This window comes from Lampetra fluviatilis, chromosome 35, assembly GCF_964198595.1.
Source record: "Lampetra fluviatilis chromosome 35, kcLamFluv1.1, whole genome shotgun sequence".
Classification (NCBI taxonomy): domain Eukaryota; kingdom Metazoa; phylum Chordata; class Hyperoartia; order Petromyzontiformes; family Petromyzontidae; genus Lampetra; species Lampetra fluviatilis.
The window spans coordinates 2,341,480-2,356,057 of record NC_136309.1 but is presented as its reverse complement, the minus strand read 5'-3'; the positions used below and the strand labels follow the sequence as shown (position 1 = coordinate 2,356,057).

The window sequence follows — 14,578 nt, the reverse complement described above, 5'->3', positions numbered from 1 at the left end:
TAAAACCCGACGAAAAATTCCACGCGAGTATATCTGATGCCGTGTCGTCGTCGACGACTGTTATTTTATATTGGCTTTAGCCCTGCCTACGGCAGTGGGAAAATGTAACGTTTTTTTTCCACAGTGATCTCAACAAAATTATTAATAATCCTTTGAGCCCCTCCCTAAATAAACACCGCAAATGAAATCTCTCAGTGCAAATGTTAGCGGCTGGCTACATGGTATAGTGAGAAAACTATATGGTTACGGCGAAGGTTAGCACTAAGCTTCAGGTCTTGGGGCTGGCATAAGGGTGAGGAGCTAACGCAAGTGCTGTAGTTTGAACTAACGCTAGGTTAGGGATAGGGCGAGCGTTGGGACTAGGTACGGGCTAATTCTAGACGTCGCACTAGAGGAGGTGGGTTAAGGGAGCAGGGTTAGACCTCGTGATGAAGTTAGGATGAACACCAGGGCTCGTGTTGGGAGTTTGGGTTATGGATAATGCTACAGATAAGGGGAGGGGGGTTATGGGTAAAGGGTTGGGCGAAGGTAAGCGTAAGATTAGGAGTTTGGGATTAGGGCTAAGGTTTGGACTTGGGTTAAGGCAATGCTAGGGTTATTGTTAGAGCTAAGGTTAGTTACGTTTATGACTAATGCTAGGGTTAGGGCTCAGCATAAGGCTTGGGAAAGTCCTATGGTAAGGGATAATGCTATGGTGTTGGGCTTAGGTTAGTATTAGAGGTAGTGGTAGTCATATTGCCATGGTAAGTAAGGGCTGGATTTATTGTAGGGCTTGGGCTATTGTTTGTGTCTTGAATATATATTTGTTCAAAATCAATATCTCACCACTAAAACATGTAGAGTGCTACATAGCTCAGTGGGCCTTACCTTGTAAAATACAAAAACAAGTTTTAAATAATTGAAATACAGGGTGCTTAAAAAAAATGTTAACACTTCCGAGAATTTGCAACAATACCACAAGAAATGTGCCTCCGAGCTCTGGAAACCACCTGTAGAAGATTCCAGAGCACGTGTTGACAATGATGGCAAACAAGTGGAGACTCCTTGACATTTTGAAGCTCATCAACATGACATTTGTTATGATATTACAGTGTAATATCCGTTCTTTGTACATTAAAAACGATCGTCCCGTATAAGTGTTAACATTTTTACTGGTAGGAACCTCCTGGTTACACCAGCCCACAGGGGATTATTGTGTCCGTCGTGCAGGGAGGGGCCGGGTGGGGAGGGAGGGGCTGGGTGGGGAGGGGCTGGTCACCCCGTGGTGCCCTTATAAAACTCAACGTCTAACCTACTCACGCCGGCTTGTGCCCGCCCTCACAGTCGGGCATATTTGCGGAATACACCACGCCGCCGTTGACCCTGGCCATTGACCGAACAACCCAACGTTCCTACCAGCTCCCTCCGCAGGAATGTGTTTTTTGACGCACCCTGTGTAGCACCCACAACACCCTGCAGAGCTGAAGGTTCCCGACTGCATGGTGGTGACAGGGCCCGGCTCGGCTCATCCGCCGCTCGCAGTCCCGAGCCCCCCACCAAACGCCACCCCGACCATCACTGGGGGTGCAAATAGCCACAAGGAAACTCCGCTCTGCGCTGCTGCTGCTGCTGCTGCAGGGAGTGGACGTGAGAGACCCCCATGCCATGCCCTGACGTCGTTCGTGAGAGTCAGGCCACCTGGTGCCCGGGCGTCACGCTCCAAAATAAAAAATGTTGGCCAACTTCAAAACACGAAATGTCGCACACACACACACACACACCCCAATCCGGCATTACTCAATTGAGGATTTACCCCGAAAGCAATCGTCGGCTATTTTTATTCTATGGTTATTTCGGTAAAGGGGTCGTCCATAAATGACGTCACGCACCTGGGGGGGTCAGACATTTGTAACGATGTGTGACGAGGGGGGTGGGGTTTGAGAAATGTGACGTCACATCAAAATGCGCAACTTAAAATAAATATAGACAACACGTTCTACTTAATTAAATAGACTTTTTTAAAATAAATGTTTTCTCCTACAACGTCAGAGAGTGCAGCGCCACATTAAATACGCACTACTTGTGTGAGTGTGTGTGGGTAAACGAGTTAAGATGACTGTCAGATGCACCACCCATGCCACCATGCTGTAGTTTAGCCTTCATGTGTGTGTGTGTTGTCATGCTCTGACATAACACAAAGACAAAGATCCCCCGTATAGCCATAAAAGACTTTATTTTATTTTATTATGTTTTATTTTTTTATTATTTTATTACTTCCCTTCTACGTGACTTTACCGAAAGAACCAAGAAGATGAACCTTAAAAGACTGTTGAGGCTGCCGTGTGAGTGTGTGTTCACACACACACACACGTGTGATTGTGTGTGTGTACACAATCACACAATCACGTGTGGTTGTGTACACACACACACTTACACGTGTGTAAGTGTGTGTGTGTACACACACACAGCTAATGCAATTGCGTACAGTGCGCGAAACGGTGTCTCGTTGCGCACCTCTCCGACGCTCCCCGTCTCGTGCGCGTGTCAAGGCCGGGGCTAGATTGCTCGATTGTGATCGTCAGTGTCGCCAACATCAGGCGGGAGACTGCTGAGGAGAGAGAAAACAAATCCTCCCTACGAACTCGTGGCCATGTACACGCGTGTGCAGGAACATGCATGTGTCATGTGTCATGGGGAGCCGTGGCGCGGTGCTCGGCGTGCTGCACTCCGACAAACCGGCGGCCCGAGTTCGATTTCTCAAATGAGTCGCTGATGTCTTAAGTAAACATCGCCGCTGGGGAGACAAAGGCGGTCGGCCGTGGTGCTGGCCACCCCACCCCGGCCTTCACAGGCGCTCGCTAACAGCACTTGCCCCAACAGTGTGTGAAGGCTATACGGGGGATCTTTGTCTTTGTGTTATGTCATAGCATGACAACACACACGTGGAGGCTAAACTGCAGCATGGTGGCATGGGTGGTGCATCTGCCAGTCATCTTAACTCGTTTACCCATTAGGGGCCGTCCATAAATGACGTCACGCGATTTTTTACCCCCCCCCCCCCTTCGTCACACGACGTCACAAAAAGTCAGACCCCCCCCCCCCTAAAATATGACGTCACAAAGCTGGGACGTTGGGAGCTGACCCTATGCCATAGTGGCCTAAATAGGTGCTCGCTAACAGCCCTTTTCATCACAGTATATAATGCTAAACCAGGGGCCTTGGCAGTTATGTTTTTGCACGTGTCTGTGTGCGGTCTTCCTTCGGGCACTCCAATTCCATCCCACATAACAAACACCTATTTGAAATGAACCGCAAAAATGATCTACCGTAATCGATAACAATCCTGAAAAAGATCGATTCTCGTTGAGACTCCACATGGATTTCTTGGATAAATGTAAAGACGCAATTTTTCGTCCATCCGCGTCTCCACGTTGTTCGGTCTCTCTCTTCAAAGAAACCCATGACGGATCGCAAATCCTGAACAGAGTCAACTGCAGTCTCGCAAATGAACCGTGCGGAGTCATAGAACGGGACCGGCTTTGACCCCTCGTGTTCTGTGCCTGCACATTTCTCTGTCTTGCGCAGAAGACTTTAAGATTTTGGGGTGCACCCCGGCGGGAACGTGCATTGCGATGCCTGCCGCAGACTATTGTAGTCTCGCAGACGCATTGGTCCTACAGACACGCGGGCAACATGAATAATAGAAGTACACGTGACTAGCCTGCTGCTAGAGTGCACAAAATTATTCATCGCAGGAGGCAACGGAAATGCAACACTGGCAGACATTTTAAGGCCTAAAGGGGGACACGGTGGGTCGTGCATTTTTAAAAATATAAAACTACCTGGCTCTTTTCATTCGTGTTCCGCTGGTGTTTTTTGATTGACATTTCAACAACTAAAACTTTAATTTCATACGTAGGGCGTTTGAGGACCAATATTACACGATTCGTAATTGCTTTATAATGTCAGATCGCATTGTGGGTTTAAACGTCAACTCGAGCGTTGCACCCTCCCGCCGCCCTACGCAGCCAAACAAATCAGAGCGTCGGCAGCTGTCGAAATGAGAACGAAATCATCAACATTTTGGGTGCTGCGGTGGCGAGATGTTAACTCCCTCGCCTGGTATGCAGGAGGTTGTGGGTTCAACTCCGATGCCTGTATATTGGGAGTTTACACGTTTTCCCCGTGGTGGCGTGTATTTTTCTCCGGGTCCTCCGGCTTTTCCCTCTGCATTTAGAATCAACGTGCGTTTTAGAGTATTTGGCTGCTATGCATTACCACGTGATACGCCAATTGGTTGAGCTATCATTTGTGGCCAGGTCGCTCCTCAAAAAGAGCTACCTGGTAAACATTTTTTAAAATAGTTTTAGATATCGCACTTACACGATGATCCAACCCAACAGAAGCCAATCTTGAAACAAAACTTTGATAAAAGCGCAAGAGCGTGGAAACGAAACGTGGGACGTCGGCAGGTACGACCTCGAAATGCGCATCAGAGAGCTAGAGAGCACAGACCGTGAAAACTCGAGCAGTTATGGTGTGCCCATTGCGCCCGGCACATTGGCACTCGGTCACGCCCGAATGAAGGAGGCAGCTGCCTAAGTGTGATATCGTTTGGAAATGAACGTCGTGTGATGACGGTTTTTCACGGTGATTTGGAGCCGGCACACACAATAACCGCTGTTTTCGCACGAGTCATTTTAGTGGCAGCCCTCTGGTTGTGACGTGCGTGCGTGTTGCCTTTGGAGACCGGTCAGTTAACCCATAACGCCTGGGTTTGTCCCGTGGCCTCCCGTCCGTGGCGAGCCTTCCACACATCATGTGGCCTCAACGTGCACCTCGGCTGGCACAAGGGCTGCGGTGATGTCGCCGCCGCTTCACTTCGAGAATGGCGGTCGCTGTTGGTGTCACAATCACCGAAAAGATCTTGAACCACAACAACAAAACCCCACAACAAAGTGGCAACACCAGAAAAAGTGACACTTTCGATATGAACGCGACGGCGCGTGCGCTCGTGCCCGAATGCCCCGGTGGGCGCGAGGGGAGTGGTGGCGTGGCGGCAATCGAATTGGACGATAAATAGTAGGAGGAGGTCTCGCATTGACCGCGTGGAAGCCACCCTCGGAGGTTTGCGCGCGCGACAGGCAGGCGAAGCGAGCCACTCCGTCAGCTTTCGACCTCTTCCGTATTTCGGTGAAATTGATAGAAAACGACAAAAAACAACGAGAATAGATAATGACAAATTTTGCTGCATTTTTTTAGTTGAGCCAGGAAACCAAAAAAAAGACAGAGCGCGCGAGACGTTTGCACATTTTTTTGACAGCGGCACGCCGACGAAAACTAACGCACGGCAATACCCCGGCTTGCGTCGGAGAAGCGTTCCTGAAAGTGTGCGACGACGAATATCGAAACGACATCGAATCAAAGCGATTTAGAGGGGTAGGCGGAGGTGACGGATAACGAGAAAGGACGGACGATGATGCTGTCGGCGATCTAAGTGACAAATTATTTGCGAGATTATGTAAAACAAATGTTATTCTAATGTGTTCAATAAACAACAGATGCAATGTCAAATAATTGCATTTTTTTAAATCAATTTAAACCCCAGAGCAGTCTGGTCAAATAATTACCGTTATTGTCACGACTCAAGCGATGCTGTCACTGTGGTGTCACGGCCATGAGCACCCTGGATTTGCAATTCGGAGGGCATCGCTTCGATCCCATTGCTTCGGTCAGTCGATCGGTTTAAGTGTGGTGGCACTCTCACCTGCCCGACGATATCTGGGGCTAGCAATGGAAGTGTAGGCCACATTCATGAGTCCCACTATAACGCAGATAAAGACACCGGTGAAAATTTCGTCGCGAGAACAAACGAGGCTTTGCTCGAGAATCGATGATGAGTATTCAATCGGGATGTAAGGGATGCCACCCCACGGTTCGGTGAAGGGATTCTTATTTGTAAACATTGCAGCGCTTTCATCTTCTTGGTTCTTTCGGTAAAGTCACGTAGAATGGAAATAATAAAATAATAAAAATAAAACAGAAGAAAAAAACACAATAAAATAATTACTTTATTATGTAAAATTTTTTATTATTTTATTATTTCTATTCTACGTGACTTTACCGAAGGAACCAAGAAGATGAATCCCTGTAGTCACGAAAGCTTTAAATCGAAATTGCAGCGCTTCTAACGGCCTTCGGATTGTTCACGCGAACAAAATTCTGCACAACATGCGCAGGTCTGCGAGCGCCGCACGCATCGTAACCCTTAAGCACCAACGTTGAAGAGATAGATCGATGCATCTTTAGAAACCCCCCCCTGCACCCGATTAAATATCCCAAAACTTGACATTAGCTCAAACATTGCTCAGAAAGGGGCCTCATCGAGCTGTTAGGCGGCAGGGGATTGGCCCATGGTGGGTTTCACGCCGGCGTGTTTTTTAGGGCTCCTGTTGTGTTTCGATTTAAAGCTTTCGTGACTGCAGGGATTCATCTTCTTGGTTCTTTCGGTAAAGTCACGTAGAAGGGAAGTAATTAAATAATAAATAATAAAACATAATAAAATAATATAAAATAATATAATAATATAATTTAATTTTTTTGTTTTATTTTTATTATTTTATTACTTCCCTTCTACGTGACTTTACTGAAAGAACCAAGAAGACTCCTGTTGTGTGTTCAATGCAAAACGGGTCAACGGCGAAGCACGGAGCAATAACAACAACAAAAAACGCCGGCCTCGTTTTCGGCTGGCGGGCGGAGAGGCGGGCGGTGTTCACGGCATAATAACGCCGTGAATAATGCATCGACGCCAGCAGCACCGCACAGCTGTTGATGAGCGCCGCGTTACCGAACCGCTTTGGGCGGCGGCGGTGCAGTCACCGCCAGATATGCTCGGTGGCAAAAAAAAAATGTTCCGGCAAAGCCCCTTTTTGAAAGTGCAAACTCTGTGCAAGTCAATGATATTGTCCACATGCCAGCTGCATACTGAACGTCACATTCATCAGCCATGATTGATCCACTGCTGGTCTAGCACGATCCTGCCTCGCAATCATCTACCCAACACCAGCGTACGATTTCCCCGCCCCACGTAGTGAACGTTTAATAAAAACGTGCAGCACGGCGAATGGAACCCGTGGGTGTGCTGTGGACTAACTGGTCCCCAGGCAGTCGTTACGTGCGTACGTTGAACTTTATTCGTACCGCATGTAGCCGACCGAGCTAATCGGAGGTGCGGGGGGAATTAAGACACGGCATGGGGAGGCCTTCATCCAGCAGTGGATTGACAAAGGGCTGGAATAATTATCACTACAGACCACACCCATTGAGTGAGAACTCACAATGTAACGGGACCTAGTTTCAAATACCTAAATGGCTATCTACCCCTTCATGCCTGTCCACCTAAAAAGTCACCCAAACTTAGGACACTCTTGAAAGAGAGCCTTGAGACTCGGTGAGACTTCATTGCCCGGTAATCGATTGGCATGGACGTCATTATCTCGCCAAGGAGCATACGCCATCACGCGAACTAAAGGTTCATTCTCGCAGCGGCTGCCGGCAGGTCATCGGACAAACACGGTCACCGCATCGCGCGCTTTCCGATGCGCTTCTGCGGCCGTCTGGAACGCTCTTCCGATATTGGGAAGCCACTTTTAAATCATCATCTAGATTGAAAACTCATTTCTTTAGTTCTGCTTTTTGTATTGCAACGTTGTCCTTCCCCGCACCTGCAATTAGCACGGTTGACTACGAAAGAAGTTCAACATACGCACATACATTAATACAATTATTATCATGCAGCAATAACCATTTAAGACGCGCAACTCACAGACTACACGTAACTTTAGCTCGTTCATTATTCACAACTTTATATCCAGGATATAATTTCACACCGGGTCTGACCAGGTCATCAACCCAGGAACTATTTCGGACCCACACTGGCACACCACATCCTGTCAATACAACCGTGGATACTCGTCGGTTACAATCTACTACAGGCTACCAGCGACCTAAAATATATTGAGTGAGAAATTAAGCCTTTGGTAATCATGTCCATCTCATAAGTTTCCGTGCGTCCATGTACATGTATACACGACCTTTATTTACCAGCGCACATGTGGACAGGGGGCCCACAAACAGATCAGCGAACAATCTAGTATTTCACGATCTTGTGTAAAAATGGGACACATGGCATTCTGCAGTTTCACTATCACAAGCGGCCATAAACAATCCACGGTTGGATGTCAGCCTTCCCCCAAGTGTTTATTAATCGATACGTTATGCCACCTTGCGTGGAATTTGATCGAGAATCTCGATTTGATTAAATCATATTTTTTGAAAACTCTGGTGTATGTGGTCGCGGCCTCTCCCTGCCGCACGGTTCACGTGAACTAGTAACAACAACAACAACAACGTCCTGGATTATGAGCGCCGGGTGGCTAAAGCACAGCAAGTTGCCACAGTAGGGGGCACAGGTGGTGCATCAGCCAGTCGTCTCAGTCAGTCGACCTGTGCCATCTGGGTCTGCCCCGTGACCTCCTTCCAGCGGGCGTTCGACACTTTACGTGGCCTCAAGGTGCACATAGCCTGGCACAAGCGTTGTGGTGACGTCACCGCCACTTACTGGCGAATGGCGGTTGTTGTTGTTCAGTCTATGTATGTATGTGTGAGTCGATGTGTAACTCTATGTGTGTGTGTGTCAGTCGATTTGTGTGTGTAACTATATGTGTGTCTGCCTTTTTCGCCCGGGCAACGCCGGGTACTCACCGCTAGTATATTATAAATGTCAAAACATCGGATTTTTGTGTGACACGTAATTCGATAAGAGGTTCATGAGCTTGGAATTTCGGTAACAAGAGGCCCAGAAAACATGCCAGCTTTGTGGCTGAAATGTTCCATGTTTACTTGGAAATTGGTATCAAATTGATGCATCCTTTAGACTTATTACTGGAGTTAAACTCGCATCGCATGCGTATATCACCCGTGTCTCACTGGGAAGGGAGTTCACATTATTTATGTCATCTTGGCCTAAACGGTTGATGAAATTCTCCATTTAGCAACAGGTCAGTATGTATATATATATTTTTTTTTTCATCTTAGTAAATAAAGACAACATACTTGCAGAAAAGCCACCTTCGTGGTTTTAATTTTGTTGTAACTGGGACTGGAGGCGAATTACTCGGTTAACCGATTATGGGGGGGTGGGGCGGTGGGTTGTATACAGTATTTGGATATCACGAGAATTAAAGCAATGTGGAACTTTTAATAAAACGGTCATTATCAACCTGCTCAAGTCAGGGGTGGTGTTCATATGTGATGACCTATAAGGTGGGACATGCCACATTCACATGGCGAGAACCGGTCATTACTTATGACGACCACTTGGTGAAAATGATCAACAAGTGGTGTGTATTTATTTTATGGACCGTGATTGTGGGCCTGGCCACTCGGCCACTGCACCACCACAATCACCACCCCTATCTACAATCTCACGTCATCTTGTCACACTGGAGCCAGTGGGAAACTCCACGATATGAAGGAATGAATGGTCCACAGTACAGCTAGATCCAATGCAGTCTCCTCTGATAGAACACCACCAGGACATCATTAATGACCACAGCGACGACCGGCATCTCACCACAACCGCCACACAACCAACATCACGACCGTCAGATCACACCACAAACACCACCACCATCTCGCCACAACCACCACCACCATCTCGCCACAACCACCACCACCATTTCGCCACAACCACCACCACCATCTCGCCACAACCACCACCACCATCTCGCCACAACCACCACCACCATCTCGCCACAACCACCACCACCATCTCGCCACAACCACCACCACCATCTCGCCACAACCACCACCATCATCTCGCCACAACCACCGCCATCTTGCCACAACCACCACCATCTCGCCACAACCACCACCATCTCGCCACAACCACCACCACCATCTCGACACAACCACCACCACCATCTCGCCACAACCACCACCACCACCATGCCACAACCACCACCACCACCATGCCACAACCACCACCATCTCGCCACAACCACCACCACCATCTAGCCACAACAACCACCATGTAGCCACAACCACCACCACCACCTAGGCACAACCACCATCAAGCCACAACTACCACCACCACTTAGCCACAACCACCACCACCTTTCCACAACAACCACCACCATCTAGCCACAACAACCACCACCATCTCACCACAACCACCACCATCTCGCCACAACCACCATCTTGCCACAACCACCGCCATCACATCCCACCACTGGGACCACCATTATCAACAACCGCCAACCAACAATATCACAACACACCAGAACAACCACCACCAGGGCCACATCACCACCAGGGCTACATCACCACAACCACCACCACCACCACGACCACGGCCACCACCACCAGGGCCACATCACCACCACGACCACCACCACCACGACCACCACCACGCCGTACCTTGCCAATGCTGCTCCCACCGCTACTGCTTGTGTCCGAAATCCTATCCTGAACCGGGGTCTTGCCACCTCCACGCGCAGCATCTTGGGCCCCATTCTGACCTTTCCCATTGGCCGTGGACCTGCCACGACCTCCATCGACCTCCTCCTCTGCACCACCACCACCACCGCCCTCCTCTCGCTCGACGGCCACGGCCGCTGTAGGAGCAGCAGCAGCAGCAGAAGCAGCCGAAGCTACGATCCCCGTACGAGCGAATTCCTCCACGCAGCGCAGCCCCAGTGCCCGGAGCCTGTCGTCCGTCTCCCTGTCCACGACCAGCAGCCGCGTCTCGACGGCCACCGATTTGATGAGCGACACCACCGTCTGGTGGGATTCGCCCTCGACGTTGCGGCCGTTCACCTCGATCAGGCGGTCGCCCGCCTTGAGCCCAGCCACCTCGGCGGCGGAATCCTCCTCTACACGACGGATGAATTGGCCCGGCTTGCCCTTCTCGCCGTGCAGGTGGAAGCCGTAGCCGGTGTCCTTGCGGACGATGTGGCACAGCCTGGGACGGAGCTCGTGGTCATTCCCCGTCATCGTCGCTTGCTGAGATGTCGCCCTAACTACGGGTTGGCGTTGCGTGCTCGGCTCTTTAAGACGTGCTCGGCACCCCTCCCCCCCCCCCCAAAAACAGTCTCTCCCCTGTTGATCGTCTGTGCCTACAATGCTGTGTGGGGTGGGCAAGGTGTACACTCCCGTGTCTCTCTCTGCTGCTGCTGTGGCACACACGTGTGTGTGTGTGGCCGTGTGTCTTTGTCCCCACTGGTGTTGTTAATAGGTGCTCGCGAACGCCGCGACCAGGAGATGATGACAATGCGCACTTGTCTCTCCAGCGATGTTGCTGTTCAACAACGCCACGTCAAAGAGTTACCTTGTCCCGAAGCTCCAGCACACGCACAGACACGCAGTGCACTGCGCTGAATGATCACGAGCGGCTGATGATGATGATGACTTTATCTGCTCCTGCTGCTGTCGAAGCTGAGCACGGATGGAGCCGCTTGGTGATGCCGAAGCAACGACGTCTACAGAGCCGACATCGTCCGTTACCACCGCTCAAACTCGCTCACGAATCTTCCACGTTGACCGCGAGCTCCTGTGACTGTCACACGTCCACGGAGCGTGCCTGCTGGACTGGAGGTCACAGACAAAGAGAAGCAAAGGTAGGAAGGATGATGAGGACGATGATGAGCTTCCTCGAGTTTCTCAGCAGAGATGAACCGCCGCGTTTCTTGTGAAGGACGAGACGCATCGAGAGAGAGCCCTCCCGGCTAACATCAGATCTCTCTCTCTCCCCCTCCTGTTGCTCGCTCTCTCTCTCTCACTCCCCTCCCGTGTGTGTGTGCCCGCCTGTTGCTGATGTTGTGTGCGGAGCAAACCAGCTGGAGGGGTGGGAGGAAGCGGTGACGTCGGCGCTTGCTGATTTACATCGCGACAGCCTCGCTCCTCCTCCCCCATCATCATCATCCTCCTCCTCCCTCCTCCTCCTCCCCCATCATCATGATCCTCCTCCCCCATCATCCTCCTCCCTCCTCTCCCATCATCATCATCCTCCTCTCCCATCATCCTCCTCCCTCCTCCTCCTCCCCCATCATCATCCTCCTCCCCCATCATCATCCTCCTCCCCCATCACCATCCTCCTCCTCCCTCCTCCATCATCATCCTCCTGCTCTGGCGTGGAGCGTTCGTGAAGGATGACGCGCGTACGCGTGGAGGGAGACTCGAGAGGAGGAGGGGGGAGAGAGACAAAGGCGGCCGCGGGTCGTTGTGCCGGGAGCGGTAGCGGAGTGGTTAGCGATGCTCCGTTAACAAAGTTCGGCGAGCCACCGGAGTTCGATTCCCGCTCGCGTCCGACACCGGTGATGATTTGATCTGAACTCCCCCAGCTCGACTTCGCCTCGAATGAGTGGCTGGTGCGGTGTGGGGAGACAAAGGCGGACGAGCGGGGGTGGTGCTGGCCACCCACCCCGTTCGTGTGCCGTGCCGGCCTTCGGAGGTGCTGCTCGCGAAAAGCACTTGTCCCAACAGTCTGCTAGGGCTACACGGGGCAGCTTTGTCTTAGTACCTACACGTGTGTGTGAGTGCGGACAACCAAAGCAGTTGTCAATCCACTGCTGGACAAAAGCCACTCTCTGAAGCTCGCGGAACGAGGACGTGTTGGCATCGGTTCGAGTCGTGATGAGTCAAAGAGCGTCACTTGCCCCGAAATTCAGCTCAGGCTACACGGGGGATCTTTGTTTTTTTGTCTCAGTCAGTCAACCCATAACGCATGGGTTCGTCGCGTTATCTGCCAGCAGCGAGCCTTCGAAACTTCGCCGTGGCATCAAGGTGCACCTAGCCTGGCACAAGCGCCGTGGTGATGTCACCGCCGCTAAGTGGCGAACGGCGGTTGTGGTTGGTCTGATGTGTTGTCGGGATTGTGCTTGTGTGTGCACTGGGGAGACAAAAGCGGCCGCGCGTGGTGCTGGCATCACCCACCCACCTCGCGTGGCGTGTCTGCCCTAATATATTTTAAAATATTTGGCAGTCGCCCTCCAGCAACAACAGATGGTAGAGGAGGGTGTCTAAAACACAGCAAGTTGGCAAAGTAGGGGGCACAGGTGGTGCATCGGCCAGTCATCCCAGTCAGTCAACCCGTGGCACCTGGTTCTGTCCCGTGACCTCCTGCCAGCGGGCGCTCGACACTTCACGTGGCATTAACGTGCACGTAGCCTGGCACAAGCGCCTTGGTGACATTAGCGCTACTTAGTGACGAAGGGCGGTTGTTGTAGGGATTATGCGTTTCAGTGTGAGTTGAGTGTGAGTTTGCATGCAAAATCAGTGTTTGTGTTTAAGATGAAGTAATTCAGTGTGTGTGTTAAAATTTGGGTGTGAAAGTATAGTTCAGTGATTGTGTTTGTCGTTGTTTTCTTTTACACCTAAACCATATCTAACTGGCTGTGTGTGTGCTGACACAATTGTGCACTAGGTGTGCAGTAAGTGTGTAAATATGAGTTGGTGTATATGGGTGTGTGGGCTATTGGTTTACTATATCTATATCTGGTTGGACCGGATTATACTTAGCCTATAACTGGCTGGCTTTGTGTTGTGTCATAAGCGTGTGACTGAGTGTGGCCACCCCCCCCACCACCACGGCCACACCACGATGGCATGGCCTGGTCGAAGCGGGCTTGTTGCAGATTCACAGTTCCAATCCAGTGGTCAACCCCGGTTAATACTGCGGGTGCATCGACCGTAATTATGTACGTACAGTCTTACTTCACGGTGAACGGTCAAGATCCCTTGACGTAGTGCGCAAATTTGCCAAATTTGAAAGTTATATCCGTAAAATTACTGAATTTGGATTAGAGACGTAACAATCATCGCCGCCGCCTACTGACAGACGTGTGCCCCGGGAGAATTTTGCACATGAGACTATTCTGTTCTCTTGAGATCTCACCTGGGGTAAACACGAACAAAAACACAGTGATGAGACTGGAAGGAGCGGTTCTTGAAAATGTGAAGCAAGGTGCTTAGACCGGAAGCGAGATTGTGATGATTGTGATGATTATGATGATGAGACTGCACACGTGAACTTTAGAGATCGTATCTCGAACTGTGCAACGTCTGTGGAGTCACGCCAGTACGAACGAGCAGGACCACACTTTACTTTTGAATTATTTGACAGAAACACTGTATGCTCTTTATGTTTTTATGCACAACATGTGACACGTATGACAGCATGCACATTCTTTACAAGAAATGCTCAGCATTTCAAGTCAAGAGGAACATCCACTATTGTGGAAGTTACGTATGATGGCACACCGGACTGTATAAGAATGTCCAAAAAAACACATCCTAAACAATAGGAATGTATAAACAACAGACGTTGGCAACGCTACAGCTGCTTCGAGTTTCACTTTGACAGAGACAAATGCACATACTGGCAAAGCCGCAGGAAGTGCTGGGAAAGTGAGATTGTTACACCTTCACAGCGGCCTTGTTGCTGACTTTTCTTGGGCCCTATCATCAAAGCGGCACAGCCGTTGAACACCGATTCCAGCTGTGGTCTGGTGTTGACGGAGCGGTGGTGCAGGACCCG

At 50.2% G+C, this 14,578-nt stretch overlaps 1 protein-coding gene across 1 annotated transcript in view; it reads right to left on the bottom strand.

Moving 5' to 3' along the window:
- The window catches only part of LOC144944500 (Na(+)/H(+) exchange regulatory cofactor NHE-RF2-like), a 78,848-nt gene extending 66,907 nt beyond the window's left edge, over positions 1-11,941 (bottom strand). The window contains 1 exon segment of the mRNA XM_078872689.1: positions 10,462-11,941. Within this exon segment, the coding sequence (XP_078728815.1) occupies positions 10,462-11,037 (576 nt within the window). The 5' untranslated portion in view covers positions 11,038-11,941.
- Between the last annotated feature and the right edge of the window lie 2,637 nt (positions 11,942-14,578).